We start from the raw sequence: 24,465 nt of genomic DNA, 5'->3' as shown, positions 1-24,465 counted from the left end.
AAGAAAGAGCCTAAAAGTAGTAGACCAGAAAGGAACAGGACAATGTACAGTAACAGTCACCTTACAAGCAATACAATGGCACTAAATTCATATCTCTCAATAGTTACCCTGAATGTTAATGGGCTAAATGCCCCAATCAAAAGACACAGGGTATCAGAATGGATAAAAAACAAAACTCTTCTATGCGTTGCCTACAAGAAACTCATTTTAAACCCAAAGACACCTCCAGATTTAAAGTGAGGGGGTGGAAAAGAATTTACCATGCTAATGGACATCAGAAGAAAGCAGGAGTGGCAATCGTTAGATCAATTAGATTTTAAGCCAAAGACTATAATAAGAGATGAGGAAGGACACTGTATCATACTCAAAGGATCTGTCCAACAAGAGGATCTAAGAATTATAAATATCTATGCCCCCAACGTTGGAGCAGGCAACTATATGAACCAATTAATAACAAAATCAAAGAAACACATCAACAATAATACAATAATAGTAGGGGACTTTAACACTCCCCTCACTGAAATGGACAGATCATCCAAGCAAAAGATCAACAAGGAAATAAAGGCCTTAAATGACACACTGGACCAGATGGACATCACAGATATATTCAGAACATTTCATCCCAAAGCAACAGAATACACATTCTTCTCTAGTGCACATGGAACATTCTCCAGAATAGATCACATCCTCGGTCCTAAATCAGGTCTAAGCCGGTATCAAAAGATTGGGATCATTCCTTGCATATTTTCAGACCACAATGCTCTGAAGCTGGAACTCAATCACAAGAAGAAATTTGGAAAGAACCCAAATACATGGAGACTAAACAGCATCCTTCTGAAGAATGAATGGGTCAACCAGGAAATTAAAGAAGAATTGAAAAATTCATCGAAATAAATGGTAATGAATACACAACTGTTCAAAATCTGTGGGACACAGCAAAGGCAGTCCTGAGAGGAAAATATATAGTGGTTCAAGCCTTTCTCAAGAAACAAGAAAGGTCTCAGCTACACAACCTAACCCTACACCTAAAGGAGCTGGAGAAAGAACAAGAAAGAAACCCTTAACCCAGCAGGAGAAGAGAAATCATAAAGATCAGAGCAGTAATCAATGAAATAGAAACCAAAAAAACAATAGAACAAATCGACGAAACTAGGAGCTGGTTCTTTCAAAGAATTAATAAGATTGATAAACTGCTGGCCAGACTTATCAAAAAGAAAAGAGAAAGACCCAAATAAATAAAATCATGAATGAAAGAGGAGAGATCACAACTAACACCAATGAAATACAAACTATTATAAGAACATAGTATGAGCAACTCTACGCCAACAAATTTGACAATCTGGAAGAAATGGATGCATTCCTAGAAACATATAAACTACTACAACTGAACCAGGAAGAAATAGAAAGCCTGAATAGACCCATAACCAGTAAGGAGATTGATACAGTCATCAAAAATCTCCAAACAAACAAAAGCCCAGGGCGAAACAGCTTCCCAGAGGAATTCTACCAAACATTTAAAGAAGAACTAATTCCTATTCTCCTGAAACTGTTCCAAAAAAGAGAATGGAAGGAAAACTTCCAAACTCATTTTATGAGGCCAGCATCACCTTGATCCCCAAACCAGACAAGGATCCCATCAAAAAAGAGAGCTATAGACCAATATTCTTGATGAACACAGATGTGAAAATTCTCACCAAAATACTAGCCAGTACAATTCAACAGTACATTAAAAGGATTATTCACCACGATCAAGTGGGATTTATTCCAGGGCTGCAAGGTTGGTTCAACATCCACAAATCAAGCAATGTGATACAACACATCAATAAAAGAAAGAACAAAAACCATATGTAACTCTCAATAGATGCTGAAAAAGCATTTGACAAAGTACAGCATCCGTTCCTGATCAAAACTATTCAAAGTGTAGCAATAGAGGGCACATACCTCAATATTATCAAAGCCATCTATGAAAAACCCACCGCAAATATCTTTCTCAATGGAGAAAAACAGAAAGCTTTTCTGCTAAGGTCAGGAACAAGGCAGGGATGTCCATTATCACCACTACTATTCAACATAGTACTAGAAGTCCTAGCCTTAGCAATCAGACAGCAAAAGGAAATTAAAGGCATCCAAATCGGCAAAGAAGTCAAACTATCAATCTTCGCATATGATATGATACTATATGTGGAAGACTCCACTCCAAAACTGCTAGAACTTGTAGAGGAATTAAGTAAAGTGTCAGGATATAAAATCAATGCACAGAAATCAGTTGCACTTCTCCATACCAAAAACAAGAGAGAAGAAAGAGAAATTAAGGAGTCAATCCCATTTTCAATTGCACCCCAAACCATAAGATACCTAGGAATAAACCTAGCCAAAGAGGCAAAGAATCTATACACAGAAAACTATAAAGTACTCATGAAAGAAATTGAGGAAGACACAAAGAAATGGAAAAATGTTCCATGCTCCTGGATTGGAAGAATAAATATTGTGAAAATGTCTATGCTACCTAAAGCAATCTACACATTTAATGCAATTCCTATCAAAGTACCATCCATCTTTTTCAAAGAAATGGAACAATTAATTGTAAAATTTATATGGAACCAGAAAAGACCTCAGTCAAAGGAAAATTGAAAAAGAAAGCCAACGTTGGTGGCATCACAATTCCGGACTTCAAGTTCTATTACAAAACTGTCATCATCAAGAGAGCATGGTACTGGCACAAGAACAGACACATAGATCAATGGAACAGAATAGAGAGCCCAGAAATAGACCCTCAACTCTATGGTCAACTAATCTTCAACAAAGCAGAAAAGAATGTCCAATGGAAAAAAGTCTGCCTCTTTAACATGGTATTGGGAAAATTGGACAGCCACATGCAGAATAATGAAATTGGACCATTTCCTTACACCACACACGAAAATAGACTCAAAATGGATGAAGGACCTCAATGTGAGAAAGGAATCCATCAAAATCTTTGAGGAGAACACAGGCAGCAACCTCTTCGACCTCAGCCACAGCAACATCTTCCTAGGAACATCGCCAAAGGCAAGGGAAGCAAGGGCAAAAATGAACTATTGGGATTTCATCAAGATCAAAAGCTTTTGCACAGCAAAGGAAACAGTTAACAAAAGCAAAAGACAACTGACAGAATGGGAGAAGATATTTGCAAATGACATATCAAATAAAGGGCTAGTGTCCAAAGTCTATAAAGAACAGATCAAACTCAACACCCAAAGAACAAATAATCCAATCAAGAAATGGGCAGAGGACATGAACAGACATTTCTGCAAAGAAGACATCCACATGGTCAACAGATACATGAAAAAGTGCTCCATATCACCCAGCATCAGGGATATACAAATCAACACCACAATGAGATATCACCTCACACCAGTCAGAATGCCTAAAATTAATAAGTCAGGAAATGACAGATGCTGGTGAGAATGCGGAGAAAGGGGAACCCTCCTACACTGTTGGTGGGAATGCAAGCTGGTGCAACCGCTCTGGAAAACAACATGGAGGTTCCTCAAAATGTTGAAAATAGAATTACCCTCTGATCCAGCAATTACACTACTGGGTATTTACCCTAAAGATACAAACGTAGTGATCCGAAGGGGCACATGCACCTGAATGTTTATAGCAGCAATTTCTACATTAGCCAAACTATGGAAAGAACCTAGATGTCCATCAACAGATGAATGGATCAAGAAGATGTGGTATATATACACAGCGGAATACTATGCAGCCATCAAAAGAAATGAAATCTTGCCATTTGCAATGATGTGGATGGAATTAGAGGGTATCATGCTTAGAGAAATAAGTCAAGCAGAGAAAGACAACTATCATATGATCTCCCTGATATGAGGAAGTGGAGATGCAACTAGGGGTCTAAGAGGGTAGGAGAAGAATAAATGAAACAAGATGGGTTTGGGAGGGAGACAAACCATAAGTGACTCTTAATCTCACAAAACAAACTGAGGGTTGCTGGGGGGAGGGGGTTGGGAGAAGGGGGCTGGGGTTATGGACATTGGGGAGGGTATGTGCTATGGTGAGTGCTATGAAGTGTGTAAACCTGGCGATTCACAGACCTGTACCCCTGGGGATAAAAATATATGTTTATTAAAAAAAATAAAAATTAAAAAATAAGTGTTCTTAAAGACATACAAATCAAAATAATAAGATACCATTTTTCACTAAACTGGCAAAAATTCTAAAACTGGACAATATCTATCACTTACAAAGATATAGGACTATAAGGACTATCATATATTTCAGCCCTTGCCCAAGGGCAATTTGGCTAGATTTATAAAAATTTAAATGCACATATTCTTTGGCCTGCTAATCCTAATTTGTGGTATAAGACCTACATGGACGGATTTAGAAGGTATTATACTAAGTAAAATCAATCACAGAGAAAGATATGTACTATATGATTTCACTCCTATGTGCAATCTAAAAAACAAACTAAAAGCAGAATCAGATCTATAAATATAGAGAACAAACATGGTCAGAGGAAGAGGGGTAGGGGATGGGCAAAATGGGTGAAGGGGAATGGGAGATACAGGCTTCCAGTTATGAAATGTATAATTCATGGGAATAAAAGGATAGGAAATACTTTCAATGATACTGTAATAGCATTACATGGTGACAGATGGTAGCTACTCCTCTAGTGAGCATAGCATAATGTGTGGAGAAGTTGAATCACAATGTTGTACACCCGAAACTAATGCAACACTGTGTCTCAAATATATTCAAATATGGGGTGCTTGGGTGGCTCAATCAGTTAAGTGTCTGCCTTCGGCTCAGGTCATGGTCACAGGGTCCTGGGATTGAGCCTCACATCGGGCTCTCTGCTTAGCAGGGCGCCTGCTTCTCCTGCCTCTCTGTCTGCTGCTCTGTATACTTCTATGTCTCTCTATCAAATAAATAAATAAATTCCTTAAAAAATTACAAGACCTGATATTAAAGTGCCATATTACATGCATTTTAACATCTGAGGAAAGCCAAGAGAATCCCAAAGGATGGTCAACCACAAGTTCCCCTTCTCATCCTGTTTGTGCAGAAAAAGTACCATATTCAAATAACTAAATTTATCTCAGGGACCAAGCAAAATGCCTGATTATTTCTGAATGGAAGCCTTCAGTTCAAGCAGGCCAGTCATATCTCCTGTGGGAAGTGGGGTTTCACCACTCTCAGAGGTTACAGTACAGCCTTTGCTTGTTCATTCTGTTTCCTAATGGAATATATGTGTGTCCCTGTGTGGCATATGGTGTTCTCCTCTTCCCGGCTATGAGTATACCTAAGCAATACACTCCTGTTGAGTTTATCTGTCTGGTGTTGGGAGGTTTTGGTTGGCTATCCCCATCTAGGGCAGAAATCCCTTCTTCACCAGTGGGAAGAAGTGGAGGTGATGAAAACACAAAGCTAGGAATTTCCCATAGTATATAAATTGCAAATATAAAGCAAGATCTATGTACATGAATGTCCATTTACGCATTGTTTGTACTAGCAATAACCTGAAAACCACCTTAAGTTCCACCATTAGACAATTCTAAATTGTTGAGTGCCCATTATCTCTCTCTCTCTCTACACACACACACACACACACACACACACACACACACACACACATCTCACATCTTCTTTACCTCTTCATCTATCAGTGGACACTAGGGTTGCTTCCATAATTTGACCATTGTAAATAATGCTGCAATTAAAATAAGGATGCATCTATCTTTTGGGTAATGTTTCTGTATTCTTTAGGTAAATACCCAGTAGTGGAATTAGTGAATAATTCTATTTTTGATCTTTTGAAAACCTCCATACTGTTTTCCACATTGACCACAAAGGTTTGCATTCCTACCAACAGTGTGTGGGTGTGCCTTTTTCCCCATATCCTCAACACTTGTTTTTTTGTGTGTGTTTTTGATTTTAGCCATTTTGACAGGTATGATGTGATATCTCATTGTTTTTTAAAGATTTATTTATTTGTTTTAGAAATAGCAGAGGGGCAGACAGAAGGAGAGGGAGAGAAGCAGACTCCCTGCTAAGTAGAGAGCCTGACACAGGGCTCAATCCTACAACCCTGAGACCTGAGGCAAAATCAAGAGTCGGGTGATTATTTTTAACTTTATGGGGAACCTCCATACTCTTTTCTAGAGTGGCTGCACCAGCTTGCATTCCCATCAGCAGTGTGAGACAATTCCCCTTTCTCCCCATCCTCACCAACACTTGTTGTTTCTTTTGTTGTTAATTTTAGCCTTTCTGACAGGGTGCGAAGGGATGTTTCATTGTAGTTTTGATTTGCGCTTCCCTGATGATGAGTGATATTGAGCATTATATATTATCATATGTCCATTAGCCATCTGTATGTCTACTTTGGAGAAAAATCTGTTCATGTCCTGTGCCCATTTTTTTAAGTGGATTATTTGAGGTTTTTCTGGTGTTGAGCTGTATAAATTCTTTATATATTCTAGATACTAGCCCTTTATTGGATATGTCATTTGCAAATATCTCTTCCTATTCAGTAGGTTATCTTTTAGTTGTGTTGCTTATTTCTTTTGCGATCCAGAAGCTTATTATTTTGATGTAGTCCATGGAGCAAAATTTAGCAGCTAAAAGATTGAAGTAGTGTATCTGTATATGATGGTATAGAAATATCTCTAAGATAAACTTAAGTAAAAAAAATTTAAGTTTATATTAGCATCCCTTTTTTGTAAGTGTATATGTATTTTTATTTTGTAAAGTTACTCTGGAAATTACTGACAGTAATTACTAACAGTGCCTTTGGTGTTTAGATTAGGAATTTATCAATAAGGAGGAGGGACTATAGCTCATTTTACACCTTTCTGAGAGTTTGACTATTTTTTATCAAATGCATTATTAATTCATTTTTATAATGAAAATAAAAGTAAAAAGGTATGATCTCCATTACTAATGAAGCCGTTGTCAAGTGGAAAGATTAACAGAATTTCACAAAATAAGTTTGAGATTTCAACAGCACAAGCTAGTGTCTGGACTTACCATTGAAATAAGATCAAATAGTGCACAGCATATGGAACACTGAAGGAGTAAACTGAGGGAAAGGTCAGTTGGATTAGAAATTTTTTAAGTTTCTTATTTCAAAGGGGTTGCTTCTGAGTACAAATAGTTTAGTTCTGCAATTAAGTATGACACATACTTAAAACAGGAAACTGTGCTCCTCAATATCACAGTTTTGTCATCTAGTTCTATTTTTGAAAGAAAAGCAAATAACTAAATTCCTAGAAATGTTACTGAAACTGGTAAAGAAGCCATAAAGCTTCTGTTTATTGTGTTATAAAATAATCCATGTAAAAGCAGCATAGTTATATGGTCACTAGGGCCAAGCCTGAGCTTTCACCAAGATTGTCAAGGAATGTACCTGGAATGTTACTATTTTCACAAAATCAACAAAAGAATTGTTTAATATGTCTAACTTACTAAGCCAGTGGTTTAGGCTGTAGGTTTCTTTGTAAAGTGAAAGTGGCCTTAGAGCCCAATTGAAAACAAAACTGATTTTAACATCAGAGCAGAATGTATTTTATCCTTTCTGTCCACCTTTTTTATCCTTCTCTAAATCAATATTTACAGTTTTAATGTTATATTATTGTTGTTACCTTATTTCTTAGTTAAAATATGCTCTTAAGAACTTTAAAAATAACTTGCTCTTCCCCCATAAGCTTCTACTTAATAGGCACTGTCATAAAAGGTCCCCTAAAAAAAAAAAGGTTCTTTCAGTATTGCTAATGTTGAGACCCCAGCACACTTCTAACAAATCAAGTCAGATTTTGTTAAGTTCAATTTAAGGGATGAATCAGCCTTGGGAGTCTTCTAAATGAATTACAAATTAATTGAATGAGTATGTTCAGTGTTCTGTTCATTATTCCTTCCATTCTGACAATAATATAGACTGGCTTGCACTGGAGCATTTGTTGCAATCGAAATATATGAGAACACTTACATTGGCTGTTATGGTGGATTATTTGAATCTACATAGAACCTATTAGTGTTTATTTTGCTTTCTGTTTTATTTTGAGAATTTCAGCTACACAAATTACTGTATAATCAATATAGAATGAGAGCCTAATGAGATATTTATGTAAATAACTCTGGGTGCCTGGATGGCTCAGTTGGTTAAGTATCTTCCTTCTGCTCTGGTCATGATCCCAGAGTCCTGGGATTGAGTCCCACATTGGGCTTCCTGCTCAGCAGGACATCTGCTTCTCCCTCTGCTCCTCACCCCACTCCAGTGCTCTCTCTCTCACTCTCTTTCTCTCTCAAATAAATAAAATCTTAAAAAAAGTAAAATAAATAAATAACTTGAAGCTTATTCCACTTGATTTAAAAAAAAAAAAACTTGGGTGTCATGTTTTACTTTATTTATTAGGGATATATAATTATTTCAGTACCAGTTCTTATAACACATGTTGCTTATCATGTTTTTTAAGTAGAGGAAGAAAAGATTCATCTGATAAGGAACTTGATTATTAACATACACACAGAACAGCTATTATATTTTTTATGAATAGACACATTACTTATATAATCTAAATTCACTCTTTTGGTGGTAAACCATGAATTTATATATTGCTTTCCTTCCTGATGTTTAAAGCTCTCTTTCAAAAGGTTGTAGCTTTAAACAATTTTTTTGAAGATTATTTATTTGTCAGAGAGCAAGCACAAGCAGGAGAGTGGCAGTCTAAGGGAGAAGCAGGCTTCCTACTGAGCAAGGAGACTGATGTGGGACTCAATCTCAGGACCCTGGGATCATGATCTGAACTGAAGGCAGACACTTAACTGAGTCACCCAGGTGTTCCAAGGTTGTAGCTTTAAAACAAATTTGCACTTGTTGGTTAGTATTATATCAGTTTTAGCTATGATAACTCTTTTAAGTCCTATTTTATACATTGTATAGATTATTTTCCACTGTTATTCAATTTAAGAGAGGGTTCCATTTTAAATTTCAGTTAGGAAGGGAACATTGAAATCATGTTGTTGGGTGTCTGGTGACTCAGTGGGCTAAGCATCTTCCTTCAGCTAAGTCATGATCTCAGGGTCCTGGGATCTAGGCCCACCTTGGTCTCCCTGCTCACTGGGAAGTCTGCTTCTCCCTCCCCCTGCTTCTGCTCTCTCTCTCTCTCTCAAATAAATAAATAAAGTCTAAAAAAATGAAAGAAAGAAATCAGTATATATCTACAAAGTATTTGAGGTGTAGCCTGAAACGAGGGCAGCAACAGAGCCTCATACCTCATTCCATGATTTGCAACATTTCTCCTCAACTCAATCTCACTGATTTTCTCTCTATCACTCTCTTGATCTCTCATTATTCTTTCATCACAAAAACATGCATACACATACAGGATATCTATACAGGATATATATTTTTAGTTAAAATTTATTTTCAGGTTGTTTTTACTACCCTTTGAGATAATTGGAGACATCATAGGGATGAAGGTACTAGGGAAAAAATCAGATTTCTATTTCTAGCTCTGCCATGTACATTCTGTGCCCTGTTGAATGAGTTCTCTGACCTTGATTTTCTGACTCCCTATTGGAAAACTGGAAGTCATTATTCTATCATGCTTCTTCTGATTTACTTCCTAGGGGTGCCTCCAGGATTTATTGAATTAAAAAAATATAAATGACCATAGTTTATTGGATTAAAAAAAGAATCTAAGAAAAAAAAAGGATAAGGTTATTATGAAACTTTATGAAGCCATAAATCTGATTTTTAAGTCTACATTATCTTCTTACACTTTTTATTTATAATTATAACATTAGTACAAAACCTATGTATGGCAAATCTAGATTAATTTATTTAAAAAAACACAGTGATGTGATGCTGTTATTTTAAAAATGTATGTAGTGTGAATGTAAATATGTGTATCATAGAAAAAAAAGCTTGAAAAATACACATTATAATGTTAACAAGTGCTATTTCCCAGAATTGTGGATGATATAAAATCTTTTTTTTTAATTTATCTGTATTTTCTGCAATGGCAATGCATTATTTAAGTGATTGCAACAATTTAAAATAAATACTACTTAATTTCTAACAGTTAAACATTCTTTTTTTAAAAGATTTTATTTGTTTATTTGATAGAGATCACAAGTAGGCAGAGAGGCAGGCAGAGAGAGAGAGGAGGAAGCAGGCTCCCTGCTGAGCAGAGAGCCCAATGTGGGGCTCGATCCCAGGACCCTGGGATCATGACCTGAGCTGAAGGCAGAGGCTTTATCCCACTGAGCCACCCAGGTGCCCCTAACAGTTAAACATTCTTTACTCATTTTATTCTAGCACACTTTCATGTTATGGAAATAAATATGGACAGGCCCATTTCAAAATGGGGGAACACATATTAAGAACTGTGAAATCAGAAGTGCCTGGGTGTCACAGCCAGTTAAGCCTCCAATTACTGGTTTCAGCTCAGGTTGTGATCTTAGGGTCCTAAGGCTTTATGTGATCTTAGGGTCCTAAGGCTTTATGCATGGAGCCTGCTTAAGAATCTCTCTCCCTCTCTTTTTACCCCTCCCCCCACCACTCCCTCTCTTTCAAATAAATTAATTTAAAAACTGTGAAATTAATTTAGCTACTGTTATGTGTTGAAAGTAACCTAGCAAATATCACCCAGATGGTCCTTTCTATAAAATTCTTTTCTTTTATTACTCTAATTATTTTAAATCTGTTTTAACAGCTACAAGATCGCACTCAGTTCAGTGACCAAGACTTAGCCACCCTTAAGAAGTACTGGGACAATGGAATGACCAGCCTTGGTTCAGTTTGTAGAGAGAAAATTGAAGCAGTTGCAACTGAATTAAATGTTGACTGTGAAATAGTTCGGGTAAGACATTTTCAATAATTTTCATGCTGTGGTTGAAGACTGTCATAAATTAAAGCTTTAAAAAAATTGCACGAGGTACTGTAAACAAGAACATCAATAAAGTGAAAAAGATAATCCACAGAATAGAAGGAAATATGCTCAAATCACATATCTGATAAGGAACTTCTATTCAGGGTATATAAATATTAACTGTTACATCTTAATAATAAAAAGACAAATAATGAAATTAAAAATGGGCAAAAAATTTGAACGCACATTTATCCAAAGGTGATATATAAATGGTCAATAAATACACAAAAATGTTAATCATTTATAATTCTGGAAATCAAAACCACAATGAGATACCACTTAATAGCCAATATGATGTCTATAATAAAAAAGACAGATGATAAGAAGTGTTGACCAGGATGTGGATAAATTGGAACCATTATACACTTCTGGTGGAAATGTAAAATGTTTTATCCACATTGGAAAATAATCCTCAAAATTTTTAACGTAAAGTTATCATAGAACCAGCAATTACACTCTAAGTTATATACCCAAAAGAAATGAAATGTATGTATACTCAAAAACTTACACATGCTTGTTTGTTTTATTTCTTAAATTCCATATATGAGTGAAATCATATGGTATTTCTCATTCTCTGACTTATTTCACTTAGCATAATACTCTGCAGCTCCATTGACATCACTGCAAATGGTAAGATTTCATTCTTTTCTATGACTGAGTAATAATCCATTCATCAGTCAATGGACACTTGGCCTAGTTTCATAATTTAGCTATTATTGATAATGCTGTTATGAACATTGGCCTGCATCTATCCCTTTGAATGAGTATTTTTGTATTCTTCAGATAAATACATAGTAATGCAACTGCTGGGTCATAGGGTAGTTCTATTTTTAACTTTTTGAGGAACCTCCATATTGTTTTCCATAATGGCTGTACCAGTTTGCATTCCATAAACAGTGCAAGAAGGTTCTCCTCTCTCCACATGCTTGCCAACACCTGTTGTTTTTTATGTTGTTAATTTTAGCCATTTTAATAGGTGTGAGGTGATAGCTCATTGTAGTTCTGGTATTTCCCTGATGATCAGTAATGGTGAGCATCTTTTCATGTGCTGTGGGCCATCTGAGTGTCTTCTTTTGAAATGGTCTTCTGACCATTTTTGATTGGATTATTCATTTGGGGATGTTGAATTTGATAAATTCTTTGTAGATTTTGGATACTAAGCCTTCATCAGATATTTCATTTGCCAATATCTTCTCCTATTCTTTAGGTTGACTTTTAGTTTTGTTGATTGTTTCCTTTGTGCAGAAGCTTTTTATTTTGATGAAACAAATGAGCATAGGGGAAGGAGAGAGAGAAAAAGAAACCAAGAAACAGATTCTTAACTATATAAAATAAACTAATAGTTTCAAGGAAGGTGATTGGGGAGATGGCTTATAGGTGCTGGGGATTAAGGAGTACACTTGTGATGAGCATCAGGTTGTATGTAAGTGTTGAATCACTAAATTGTACACCTGAAAGTAATATTACACTGTACGTTATCGAATTGGAATTAAAAAAAACTTTTAAAAATTTTATATATGAATATTCATAATAGCATTGTTCATAATAATCAAAGTGGGAAAAAAAAACAAGTGTCCATCAAGTGAATGCATAAACAAAACGTTATCTATGCATATAAATATAAACCTAGACTTTCATCATCTTGTGTAATTTTGTCATAATGCAAATGACTTATAGAGATAGATCATAGATAGATAGATAGATAACTATTTGATTTTAAAATAGGCAAAGGAACTGAATAGACATTTTTCCAAAGATCTTCCCAATACTGGTGGAGTGTTTATTGACACCCCCCAGAATAGTCTGTAGTGTGCTCCAAACCATCTTCTCCTCCGGGTGGTCTGCACTGTGCGGGAGGGAGCACTCCGCGAAGTCGCGGGTGGCGACTGTGCGCTCCCGCGGAGTCTGGGCTGGCCAAAGAAGACATACAAATGGCCAACAAATATATGAGAAGGTATGCAACATCATTAATCATCAGGGAAATGCAAATCAAAAGAATAATGAGATATCACCTCACACCTACTAGGATGATTATTAGCAATGAAATACAAGATAACAACTGTTGGAGAGGATGTGGTAAAATGGGAACCCTTAAACACTATTGATGAGAATGTAAATTGGTGCAGGCAGTATGGAAAGACTGTATTGAAGTTCCAAAAAAAATTTTTAAAAACTAAACTAAAAATAGAACTGCCATGTGATTCATCAATCCCACCTCTGGATATATACCCAAAGAAGTTTAAGTCACTATCTCAAAAAAATATCTTCATTCCCAAATTCACTGAAGCATTATTCACAATATCCGATATGGAAACAACCTAATGCCCATCAAGAGATGAAAGGATAAAGAAAATGGAGAACAGGGGCGCCTGGGTGGCTCAGTGGGTTAAGCCACTGCCTTTGGCTCGGGTCATGATCTCAGAGTCCTGGGATCAAGTCCCAAATCGGGCTCTCTGCTCGGCGGGGGGCCTGTTTCCCTCTCTCTCTCTGCCAGCCTCTCTACCTACCTATAATCTCTCTCTGTCAAATAAATAAATAAAATCTTTAAAAAAAAAAAAGAAAGAAAATGGAGAACATACATACAATGGAATATCATTCAGCCTTAAAAGCCTTGCAACATTTCTTTGAAAAAGATGGATGGTACTTTGATAGGAATTGCATTAAATGTGTAGATTGCTTTAGGTAGCATAGACATTTTCACAATATTTATTCTTCCAATCCAGGAGCATGGAACATTTTTCCATTTCTTTGTGTCTTCCTCAATTTCTTTCATGAGTACTTTATAGTTTTCTGAGTATAGAATCTGTGCCTCTTTGGTTAGGTTTATTCCTAGGTATCTTATGGTTTTGGGTGCAATTGTAAATGGGATTGACTCCTTAATTTCTCTTTCTTCTGACTTACTGTTGGTGTAGAGAAATGCAACTGATTTCTGTGTATTGATTTTATATCCTGACACTTTACTGAATTCCTGTATAAGTTCTAGCAGTTTTGGAGTGGAGTCTTTTGGGTTTTCCACATATAGTATCATATCATCTGCGAAGAGTGACAAATAATTCTAAAATTTATATGGAACCAGAAAAGACCTCGAATAGCCAAAGGGATATTGAAAAAGAAAGCCAACGTTGGTGGCATCACAATTCCGGACTTCAAGCTCTATTACAAAGCTGTCATCATCAAGACAGCATGGTACTGGCACAAAAACAGACACATAGATCAATGGAACAGAATAGAGAGCCCAGAAATAGACCCTCAACTCTACAGTCAACTAATCTTCGACAAAGCAGGAAAGAATGTCCAATGGAAAAAAGACAGCCTCTTCAACAAATGGTGCTGGGAAAATTGGACAGCCACATGCAGAAAAATGAAATTGGACCATTTCCTTACACCACACACGAAAATAGACTCAAAATGGATGAAGGACCTCAATGTGTGAAACGAATCCATCCAAATCCTTGAGGAGAACACAGGCAGCAACCTCTTCGACCTCAGCTGCAGCAACATCTTCCTAGGAACAACACCAAAGGCAAGGGAAGCAAGGGCAAAAATGAACTATTGGGATTTCATCAAGATCAAAAGCTTTTGCACAGCAAAGGAAACAGTTAACAAAATCAAAAGACAACTGACAGAATGGGAGAAGATATTTGCAAACAACATATCAGATAAAGGACTAGTGTCCAGAATCTATAAAGAATTTAGCAAACTCAACACCCAAAGAACAAATAATCCAATCAAGAAATGGGCAGAGGACATTAACAGACATTTCTGCAAAGAAGACATCCAGATGGCCAACAGACACATGAAAAAGTGCTCCATATCACTCGGCATCAGGGAAATACAAATCAAAACCACAATGAGATATCACCTCACACTAGTCAGAATGGCTAAAATAAACAAGTCAGGAAATAACAGATGCTGGCGAGGATGCTGAGAAAGGGTAACCCTCCTACACTGTTGGTGGGAATGCAAGCTGGTGCAGCCACTCTGGAAAACAGCATGGAGGTTCCTCAAAATGTTGAAAATAGAACTGCCCTATGACCCAGCAATTGCACTATTGGGTATTTACCCTAAAGATACAAACGTAGTGATCCAAAGGGGCACGTGCACGCGAATGTTTATAGCAGCAATGTCCACAATAGCCAAACTATGGAAAGAACCTAGATGTCCATCAACAGATGAATGGATCAAGATGATATGGTATATATACACAATGGAATACTATGCAGCCATCAAAAGAAATGAAATCTTGCCATTTGCAACAACATGGATGGAACTAGAGCGTATCATGCTTAGCGAAATAAGTCAAGCAGAGAAAGACAACTATCATATGATCTCCCTGATGTGAGGAAGTGGTGATGCAACATGGGGGCTTAAGTGAGTAGGAGAAGAATAAATGAAACAAGATGGGATTGGGAGGGAGACAAACCATAAGTGACTCTTAATCTCACAAAAAAACTGAGGGTTGCTGGGGGGAGGGGGTTTGGGAGAAAGGGGTCGGATTATGGACATTGGGGAGGGTTTGTGCTTTGGTGAGTGATGTAAAGTGTGTAAACCTGGTGATTCACAGACCTGTACCCCTGGGGATAAAAATATATGTTTATAAAAAATAAAAAATTTAAAAAAAAAAGCCTTGCAACAACATGGATGAAACTGGAGGTTATTATGCTAAGGGAAATAAACCAGACATAGAACACCAAATGCTACATAATACTACTGATTTTTAATTCATAGAAATGGAGAGTAGAATAGGGATGAGGGTAGGGGGAAATGTGGAGGAATTAGTCAAAGCATACAACATTTCAGTTACACAAGATGAATAAATTCTCGAGATCTACTGCATAGAATGTTGCCTATAGTCAAAAATACTATATTGTATACTTAAAAAAATTTCCAAAAGGGTAGATATTATGAAATGTTATCATATATTAATAATAATAATAAATAAGAGTAATTAAAAAACAAGAGGAAAGTTGGTAATGATGTGCAGGTTTATGACATAGATTGTGGGGATGGTTTCATAGGTGTATACTTATCTTCAAACCCATCAGGTTGTATACATTAATCATGTACAGCTATTTATGCAAGCAAAGATAAAACTACCTTCAATCAATAGGATCTAATGGACATTTATAGAGCACACAACCAAACAACAGTAGTATACACATTTCTTTTAAGTGCCCAGGGAACACCTATCAAGTTAAAATGCATCCTGGACCATTAAACAAACATCAATAAATTGAAAAAATGAAATCATACAGCATATGTTTCTGACGATAGTTGAACCAAAGTACAAGTTAATAATAGAAAGATAACAAGAAGATCTCCAAATGCTTGGGAGTTACACAATACATCTCTAAATAATCCACAGGTCAAAGAGGAAATCTAAAGGGAAATAAAAATATATATATTTGAGGTTTAGTTTCTGCTCTTGCATGTAAGAAGTTGGAGTTTTACTTTATCTTAACACAAAGAAAAAGCTAAAAAATTAATAAATTAACAAATTTTCCTAGATATGCCAGGTAAACGAGGTCATAGGGCAAACTACTGACCCCAGGATGGGAGAGATAAGCAGGTGAATATAGAGAATCACAACTACTGGAGCAGAAACCTCAGTGGGAATCAGTACTGAGGTTAAAAAACAAAAGAAAATATAAAGTATAATTGACAAATTGCTGAAGGCTCAGTGTGGAAAGTCTTGGACTTAAAAACTACGGGAAGGTTGTCAGTCATAAAGGGGTTCCCATACTTTTATGAGTTCTACTTCCAGGAGGTCTATCAAGTTCTCAATGTGAATATGGGGGAAGAGCCCCTCATCCATGTCAGGCAAGGGTAGGAAAAAAGTGACTACAGATAATCCCCAATTTATGATGGTTTGACTTAAGATTTTCAACTTCACAATGGTGTAAAAGCAATATGTGTTCATTAGAAATCATACTTCAAATTATGAATTTTAGTCTTCAGGCTAGCAATATGCAGTACAATACTCTCTCATGATGCTGGGCAGAAGAGATGAACCACAACTACCAGTCAAATACATAACTAGGATAAATGACCAATACACTTACAATCATTCTGTACCATGTAACTATTCTGTTTTTCACATTAAATATACTATTCAATAAGCTACATGAAATAGTCAACAATTTTTATAAAATAGGCTTTGTGTTAGATTAGTTTGCCCACCTATAAGCTAATGTGTTCTGAACATTTCTAAATTAGGCTAGATTAAGCTATGATGTTCAATAGCTTAGGTGTATTAAATACATTTTTGACTTATGATATTTTCAAATTATGATGGGTTTATTGGGATGCAAACATATGGTAAGTCAAGGAAAAAGTATATTGTAAAATGAGTTAAAGCATTCTGTTCTTCTTGACAAGGCCTACATTAAAAAAAAAAAAAAAAAAAAAAAAAAAAACCATTTTACCATAGCCTAACCTACTGGGGATTTCTCAGTGCCTAATCAACCTGGAAGAAGTGAAATAACCAACTGAAGCTTTCTCTAGCTATTCTGCTCCACTTAAAGTTTGTGGATGGTGCTAAAGAGCACTTGTGAAATTCACAGGCCAGGTGCACAGACTAATTATAATAGTGATAGTAATTGTAAGACTGTAGACTACTTCCCCACACCACATTTTACCACTACTAACTAAAGGACTGTTTATCAGAGTTCCTTTCACCCAGTACACTGTGTGTGACATTTAACAAAAAATTACAAGGTATACTAAAAGGCAAATCAAAAACACCCTATAGTTTGAAGAGACAGAGCAAGAATCTGAACCAGATTCAGGTATGACAAGGATGTTAGAATTACAGACCAGAAATGTAAAGTAACTATGATTGATAGGCTAGAACTGTAGTTTTTAAAAAGCAGAAAACATGTCAGAACAAACAGGTTATGTAAGAAGAGAGATAGAAATCCTAATTGAGAAACAAACAGAAATGATCAAAAATTCTGCAACAGAAATGAAGGTTGACATTGATGGGCTTATTAGTAGATGGCATGTCTGTGAAAAGAATCTCTGTGGTGAGGGATATGTCAACAGGAACTTCCAAAACCAAATAGCAAAAAGATATAAAAGACAGAAATAAAACAGAACAACATATACAAGAACTGTGGAACAATTCAAAAATATATAACATATGCATAATGGGGATGCCAGAAGAAGAAAATGAAACAATAGAAATATTTGAAGCAATAATGACTGAGAAATCCCTCAAATAAATGTCAGACAGCAAATCATAGATCCAGCAAGCTCAGAGAACTTGGCAGGATAAATGCAAAACAAAACAACAACAAGCAAAACCCCACAAAATACACCTAGGTATATCATATTCATATTGCAGGGAACAGAAAAAGAATAAATCTTGAGAGAAGAAAAAGGGGAAAATATCTTACCTATAGAGAAGCAAATTTAAAAATTATGTCTGACATCTTAGAAGTCATGCAAAGGAAAGGAGAGTAAAGTAAAATTTTTAAAGTTTTGTTAAAAATGCACACCAACCTAGAATTTTGTATTTATGAAATTATCCTTCAAAAGTGAAGGAGATATAAAATTTTTCTTAGACAAACAACAAAAATAGTGAGTATTCATTGCCAGTAGAACTGCTTGCAAGAAATCAAAAGTTTTCAGAAAGAAATAAAATGATGTAGCTCAAAGACTTGAATCTGTATAAAGGAACAGTGTAAGAGAATAGCAAAGGTAAAAAGATGCTCCACAGGATGAACATAAAGGATACTACATATTAAAATTCGTGGGATGCAGCTAAAGTAGTGCTGAGAGTGAAATTTATAACACTGAGTTATACATTAGCAAAAAGAAAAATCTCAAATCAATAATCTAAGCACTCCATCTCAAAAAACCACAAAAGGGACCAAGATAAACACAAAGCAAACAGGAGGAAGGAAATATTAAAGTTGTGAGCAAAACTCAATGGAACTGAAAAAAGTACAATTTACATTAGTACACCGAAGGGATACATGCACCACAAAGTTTATAGAAGCATTATCTACAATAGCCAAATTACAGCGAGAGCCCAAGAGTTCAACGACTAATGAGTGTAAAAGAAAGATATATATATAATATATATATATATATATATATATATATATATATATCTTCCATATATATATATTACTTAGCCATCAAAAGGAATGGAATGAACTCTTGCCTTTGGCAATGACTTGGATGGAGCTAGAGAGTATTATGCTAAGTGATATCAGTGAATCAGAGAAAGACAAATACCATATGATTTCACTCATATGTGGAACTTCAGAAAAAAATAGATAAGCATAGGGGAAGGGAAAAAAGAGAGAGGGAAGCAAACCATAAGAGACTTTTAAGGATAGAGAAAAAACAGGGTTGATGGAGGGAGATGGGTGGGGAGGATGGGCTAAATGGGTGATAGCTATTAAGGAGGGCACTTGGGATGAGAACTGGGGTTTATATGTAAGTGATGAATCACTAAATTTTACACCTGAAACCAAATTAACCATATGTGTTAACTAATTAGAATTTAAGGTAAAAATTGAATTTAAAAAGACACAAAAGAATATTACTCAGCCATAAAAAAGAGTGAAACTTGCCATTTCCAACAACACAGATAGAGCTAGAGAGTATTATGCTAAGTGAGAGAAGTCAGTCAAAGAAAGACAAATACGGGGCACCTGGGTGGCTCAGTGAGTTAAAGCCTCTGCCTTCAGCTTGGGTCGTGATCCTGGGGTCCTGGGATTGAGCCCCGCATCAGCCTCTCTGCTCAGTGGGGAAACTGCTTCCTCCTCTCTCTCTGCCTGCCTCTCTGCCTACTTGTGATCTTTGTCAAATAAATAAATTTTTAAAAAAAGAAAGACAGGGCGCCTGGGTGGCTCAGTGGGTTAAAGCCTCTGCTTTCGGCTCGGGTCATGATCCCAGGGTCCTGGGATCGAGTCCCACATCGGGCTCTTTCCTTGGTGGGGAGCCTGCTTCACTTCCTCTCTCTCTGCCTGCCTCTGCCTACTTGTGATCTCTCTCTGTCAAATAAATAAAATCTTAAAAAAAAAAAAAGAAAGACAAATACTATATGATTTCACTAATATGTGGAATTTAAGAAGCAAAACAAATGAGGAGAGAGAGAGAAAGAAACCAAGAAATGAACTCTTAACTATAGAGAATAAACCCATTGTTGCCAGAAGGGAGGCGGGTTGGGGGATGAGTTAACTAGGTGATAGAGATTAAGGAATGCACTTGTAATGAGCACTGGGTATTGTATGGGAGTATTGAATCATTATATTGTACACCTGTAACTAATATTACACTCTATGTAAACTGGGATTTGAATAAAAATTTTAAAATAACCCCAAAAATAAAATAATTAAACATAACTTTAACAAAATAGGTACAAGGACTATAAGAGGAAATCTACAAAACTCTGAAGAAATGAAATACTTAAGTAAATTGAGAGGTTTTCTATGTACATAGATTGACTCAGTATTGTTAGTATGTCACTTCTTCACAACTTGATCTATAAATTTAATGGAAACACAATAATAATCCCTCAAGTTATTTTGTGGATATTGACAAACTGATTCAAAGTTTATATAAAATAGCAACAATATAGAATAGCCAATGAAATATCAAAAGAGAAAAGTCAGAAGACTGACACTGCCAAACTTCAAAACTTAGCATAAGCTACACCAATCAACACAATGTGGTATTGGCAAAAGTATAAAAAAATAAGTGGTAGAGAAGAATGGGGAGACTAGAAGTAGATGTACAAAAATATAGTCAACTTATCTTTGACAAAAGTATGTGGCAAGTGAATGGAAAAATAAATAATTTGTTCTTGAAGTAAAATTGGCTTACAATGTTATATCAGCTTTAGGTGTACAACATATTAACTTATAATTCTATACATTCCTCAGTGATCACCCACATAAGTGTAGTGATTGATTACACACACACACACACACACACACACACCTATATATATATATATAACACCTATATGTTATATATAATACACATAAATTTTATTTTATATTTTGTTACTTTTTTCTACAAACTTATTACTGAAGTAAAATTGACTCTTTACATTTTTAATTTCAAGTTTAATTTAAATTCTAGTTAACATACATGGTAAAATTCATTTCATGTGTAGAATTTAGTGATTTCTCACTTACATATAACGCCCAGTGTTCATCTCAACAAGTGCCCTCCAAGGGGCACCTGGATGGCTCAGTGGGTTAAAGCCTCTGCCTTCAGCTCAGGTCCTGGGATTGAGTCCTGCATCAGACTCTCTGCTCAACAGGTAGCCTGCTTCCCCCTCTTTTTCTGTGCCTGCCTCTCTGCCTACTTGTGATCTGTGTCTGTCAAATAAATAAATAAAATCTTAAAACACACACACAAAACAAACAAACAAAAAACAAGTGTCCTATTAGTACCCATTACCCATTTAGCCCATCCCCCATCCACCTCTCTCTGTCAACCCTCAGTTTGTTCTCCATTGTTAAGAGTCTCTTATGGTTTCCTTCTCTCACTCTTTATTTTTCCCCTTTCCCTATGTTCATCTATTTTGTTTCATAAATTCTATGTATGAGAGAAACCATATGGTATTTTCTTTCACTACCTGACTTATTTTATGTATAATACTCTCTAGCTCCATCCATGTCATTGCAAATGACAAAATTTCATTCCTTTCCATGGCTGAGTAATATTCCAGTGTGTGTGTATGTGTGTGTGTGTATATATATACACACACACACACCCCACATCATCTTTTTGTTTTGTTTTGTTTTCAGTTTCAGAGGTAGAGTTTTGTAATTCATCACTTGCATATAACACCCAGTGCTGATTACATCAAGTGTCCTCTTTAATGCCCATCACCCAGTCACCCCATCTTCTTACCCACCTCCTCCAGCTACCTTCAGTTTGTTCCCTATAGTTAAGGGTTTCTTATGGTTTGTCTCTCTCTCTCTCTCTCTGATTTTGTCTTATTTACCACATCTTTTTTATTCATCAGTCTTTGGAGAATTGGGCTCTATCCATACTATGGCTATTGTTGATAATACCGCTATAAACACCAGAATCCATGTGTCTCTTTGACTTCATAGAGTCAAAGAGATTTGTTGTATCAAATGGGTAAATTCCTAGTAGTATAGTTGCTGGATCAAAAGATAGTTCGACTTTTAACTTTTTGAGGACCCCCCATTTTCCAGAGACACTGCACAAGTTTGTATTCCCTTCAACAGTGTGAAAGTGTTCCCCTTTGTCACATCCTTGCTAACAGCTGTTGTTTCTTATGTTATTAATTTTAACTATTCTGACAGGTTGTGTGGTAGTATCTCATCATAGTTATGATTTGTATTTCCCTGATGATGACTGATGTTGAACATCTTTTCATGTGTTTTCATGTGTTAGCCATCTAGATGTCTTCTTTGGAAAAATATCTATTCATGTCTTCTGCCCATTTCTTAACTGGATTATTTATTTTTGAGGTTGTTGAGTTTGAAAGTTCTTTACAGATTTGGGATGCTATCAGTTATGTCATTTGCTAATATCTTCTCCCATTCCTTAGGTCGTCTCTTAGTTTTTGTGATTGTTTCCTTCATTCCTCAGAAGGTTGTTGTTGTTGTTGTTTTTTAATCTGGATGAAGTCCCAATATTTCATTTTTGTTTTTGTTTCCCTTGCCTCCAGAGATGTGTTTAGCAAGAAGTTGTTGTGGCCAAGGTCAAAGAGGTTACTTTCAGTGTTTTCCTCCAGGATTTTGATTATTTCCTGTTTCACAATTAGGTTTTTCATCCATTTTGAATTTATTTCTGTGTATGGTATAAGAATGAGGTCCAGTTTCATTCTTTTGCATGTTGCTGTCCAGTTTTCTCAACACTATTTGTTGAAGAGATTGTCTTTTTTACATTGGATAGTTTTTTGTACATTGACAAAGATTAGTTAATCGTATAGTCATGGGTCCATTTCTGGGGTGTCTATTCTGTTCCACTGATCTATATATCTGTTTTTGTTCCAGTAGCCTACTGTGTTGGTGACTACAGCTTTGTAATATAGCTTGAAGTCCAGAATTGTGATGCCTTCAACTTTGCTTTTCTTTTTCAACATTGCTTTGGATATTTGGGGTCTTTTGTGGGTCCACACAAATTTGAGGATTGTTTGTTCTATCTCTGTGAAAAATCCTGGAGATGATTGGTTTAAATACATGAATTGCTTTGAATAGTATAGAAATTTCAACAATATTTGTTCTCCCATTCCATGAGCATAGACTATCATTCTATTTCTTTGTGTCCTCTTCAATTACTTTCATTAGTGTTCTACACTTTTCAGAAGAAAGATAATTTATCTCTTTAGTTAGGTTTATTCCTGGTATCTTATGGTTTTTGGTGCAACTGTAAATGGGATTGATTCTTTGATTTCTCTTCCAGTTGCTTCATTACTGGTGTATGATAGTGCAACTGATTTCTGACCTTGATTTTATATCCTGTTTTATATCCTGTTTATATCCTATTCATTTTCCTGAATTCATATTTCTGTTCTTATAATTTTTTGGTGGTGTCTTTTGGGTTTTCTCCATAGCATATCATGTCATCTGTGAATATTGAGCATTTATTTGACTTTTTCCTTGCAGATTTAATGCCTTTAGTTTCATTTTGTTGTCTAATTGCTAAGGCTAGAGCTTCCAGTTCTATGTTAAGTAACAATGGTGAGAGTGGACATCCCTGTCTTATTCTTGACCATAAAGGAAAATCTCTCAGTTTTTGCCTAATGAAATTGACATTAGCCGTGGGTCTTTCACACATAACCTTTATGATGTTGAAGTATGTTGTGCTGTGCTGAGGGACATTATGAGAGTGGATACTGTATTTTGTCAAATGCTTTTCCTGAATCTAAAGAGAAGAACATATGGTTCTTATCCTTTCTTTTATTAATATGGTGTATCATATTGATTGATTTGTGAATATTGAATGAACCTTGTAGCCCAGGAATAAATCCCACTTGATTGTGGTGAATAATTCTTTAAATGTACTGTTGGATTCAATTTCCTAGTATCTTGTTGAAAATTTTTGCAACCATGTTCATCAGGGATGTTGGCCTGTGATTCTCCTTTTTAGTGAGATCTTTTGGAATCAAAGTAATGCTGGCTTCGTAGAATGAGTTTGGAAGTTTTCTGTCCATTTCTATTTTTCAGAAGTTTGAGAAGAATAGGTATTAAGTCTTCTTTAAATATCTGATAGATGATATAGTGAAAAGAAGGGCCATATGTACCCCAATGTTCATAGCAGCAATGGCCACAATTGCCAAACTATGGAAAGAGCCAAAATGCCCTTCAACAGATGAATGGATAAAGAAGATGTGGTCCATATATACAATGGGATATTACTCAGCCATCAGAAAGGATGCATATCCAACTTTTGCATCAACATGGATGGGACTGAAGGGGATTATGCTGAGTGAAATAAGTCAAAGAGAAAGTCAATTATCATATAGTTTCACTTACTTGTAGAATGTAAGGAATAACATGGACGACATTAGGAGAGGGAAAAGTGAATTGGG

General features: G+C 35.9%; 1 protein-coding gene across 1 annotated transcript in view; it reads left to right on the top strand.

Moving 5' to 3' along the window:
* HDX (highly divergent homeobox) overlaps positions 1 to 24,465 on the top strand; it is a 246,624-nt gene that overhangs the window by 171,446 nt on the left and 50,713 nt on the right. Inside the window, exon 5 of the mRNA XM_059157804.1 lies at positions 10,713 to 10,859. Within this exon, the coding sequence (XP_059013787.1) occupies positions 10,713 to 10,859 (147 nt within the window). The remainder of the gene's footprint in view (positions 1 to 10,712; positions 10,860 to 24,465) is intronic.

This window comes from Mustela lutreola, chromosome X, assembly GCF_030435805.1.
Source record: "Mustela lutreola isolate mMusLut2 chromosome X, mMusLut2.pri, whole genome shotgun sequence".
In the NCBI taxonomy this organism is placed as follows: Eukaryota; Metazoa; Chordata; class Mammalia; order Carnivora; family Mustelidae; genus Mustela; species Mustela lutreola.
This window is presented reverse-complemented; position numbering and strand designations above follow the sequence as displayed.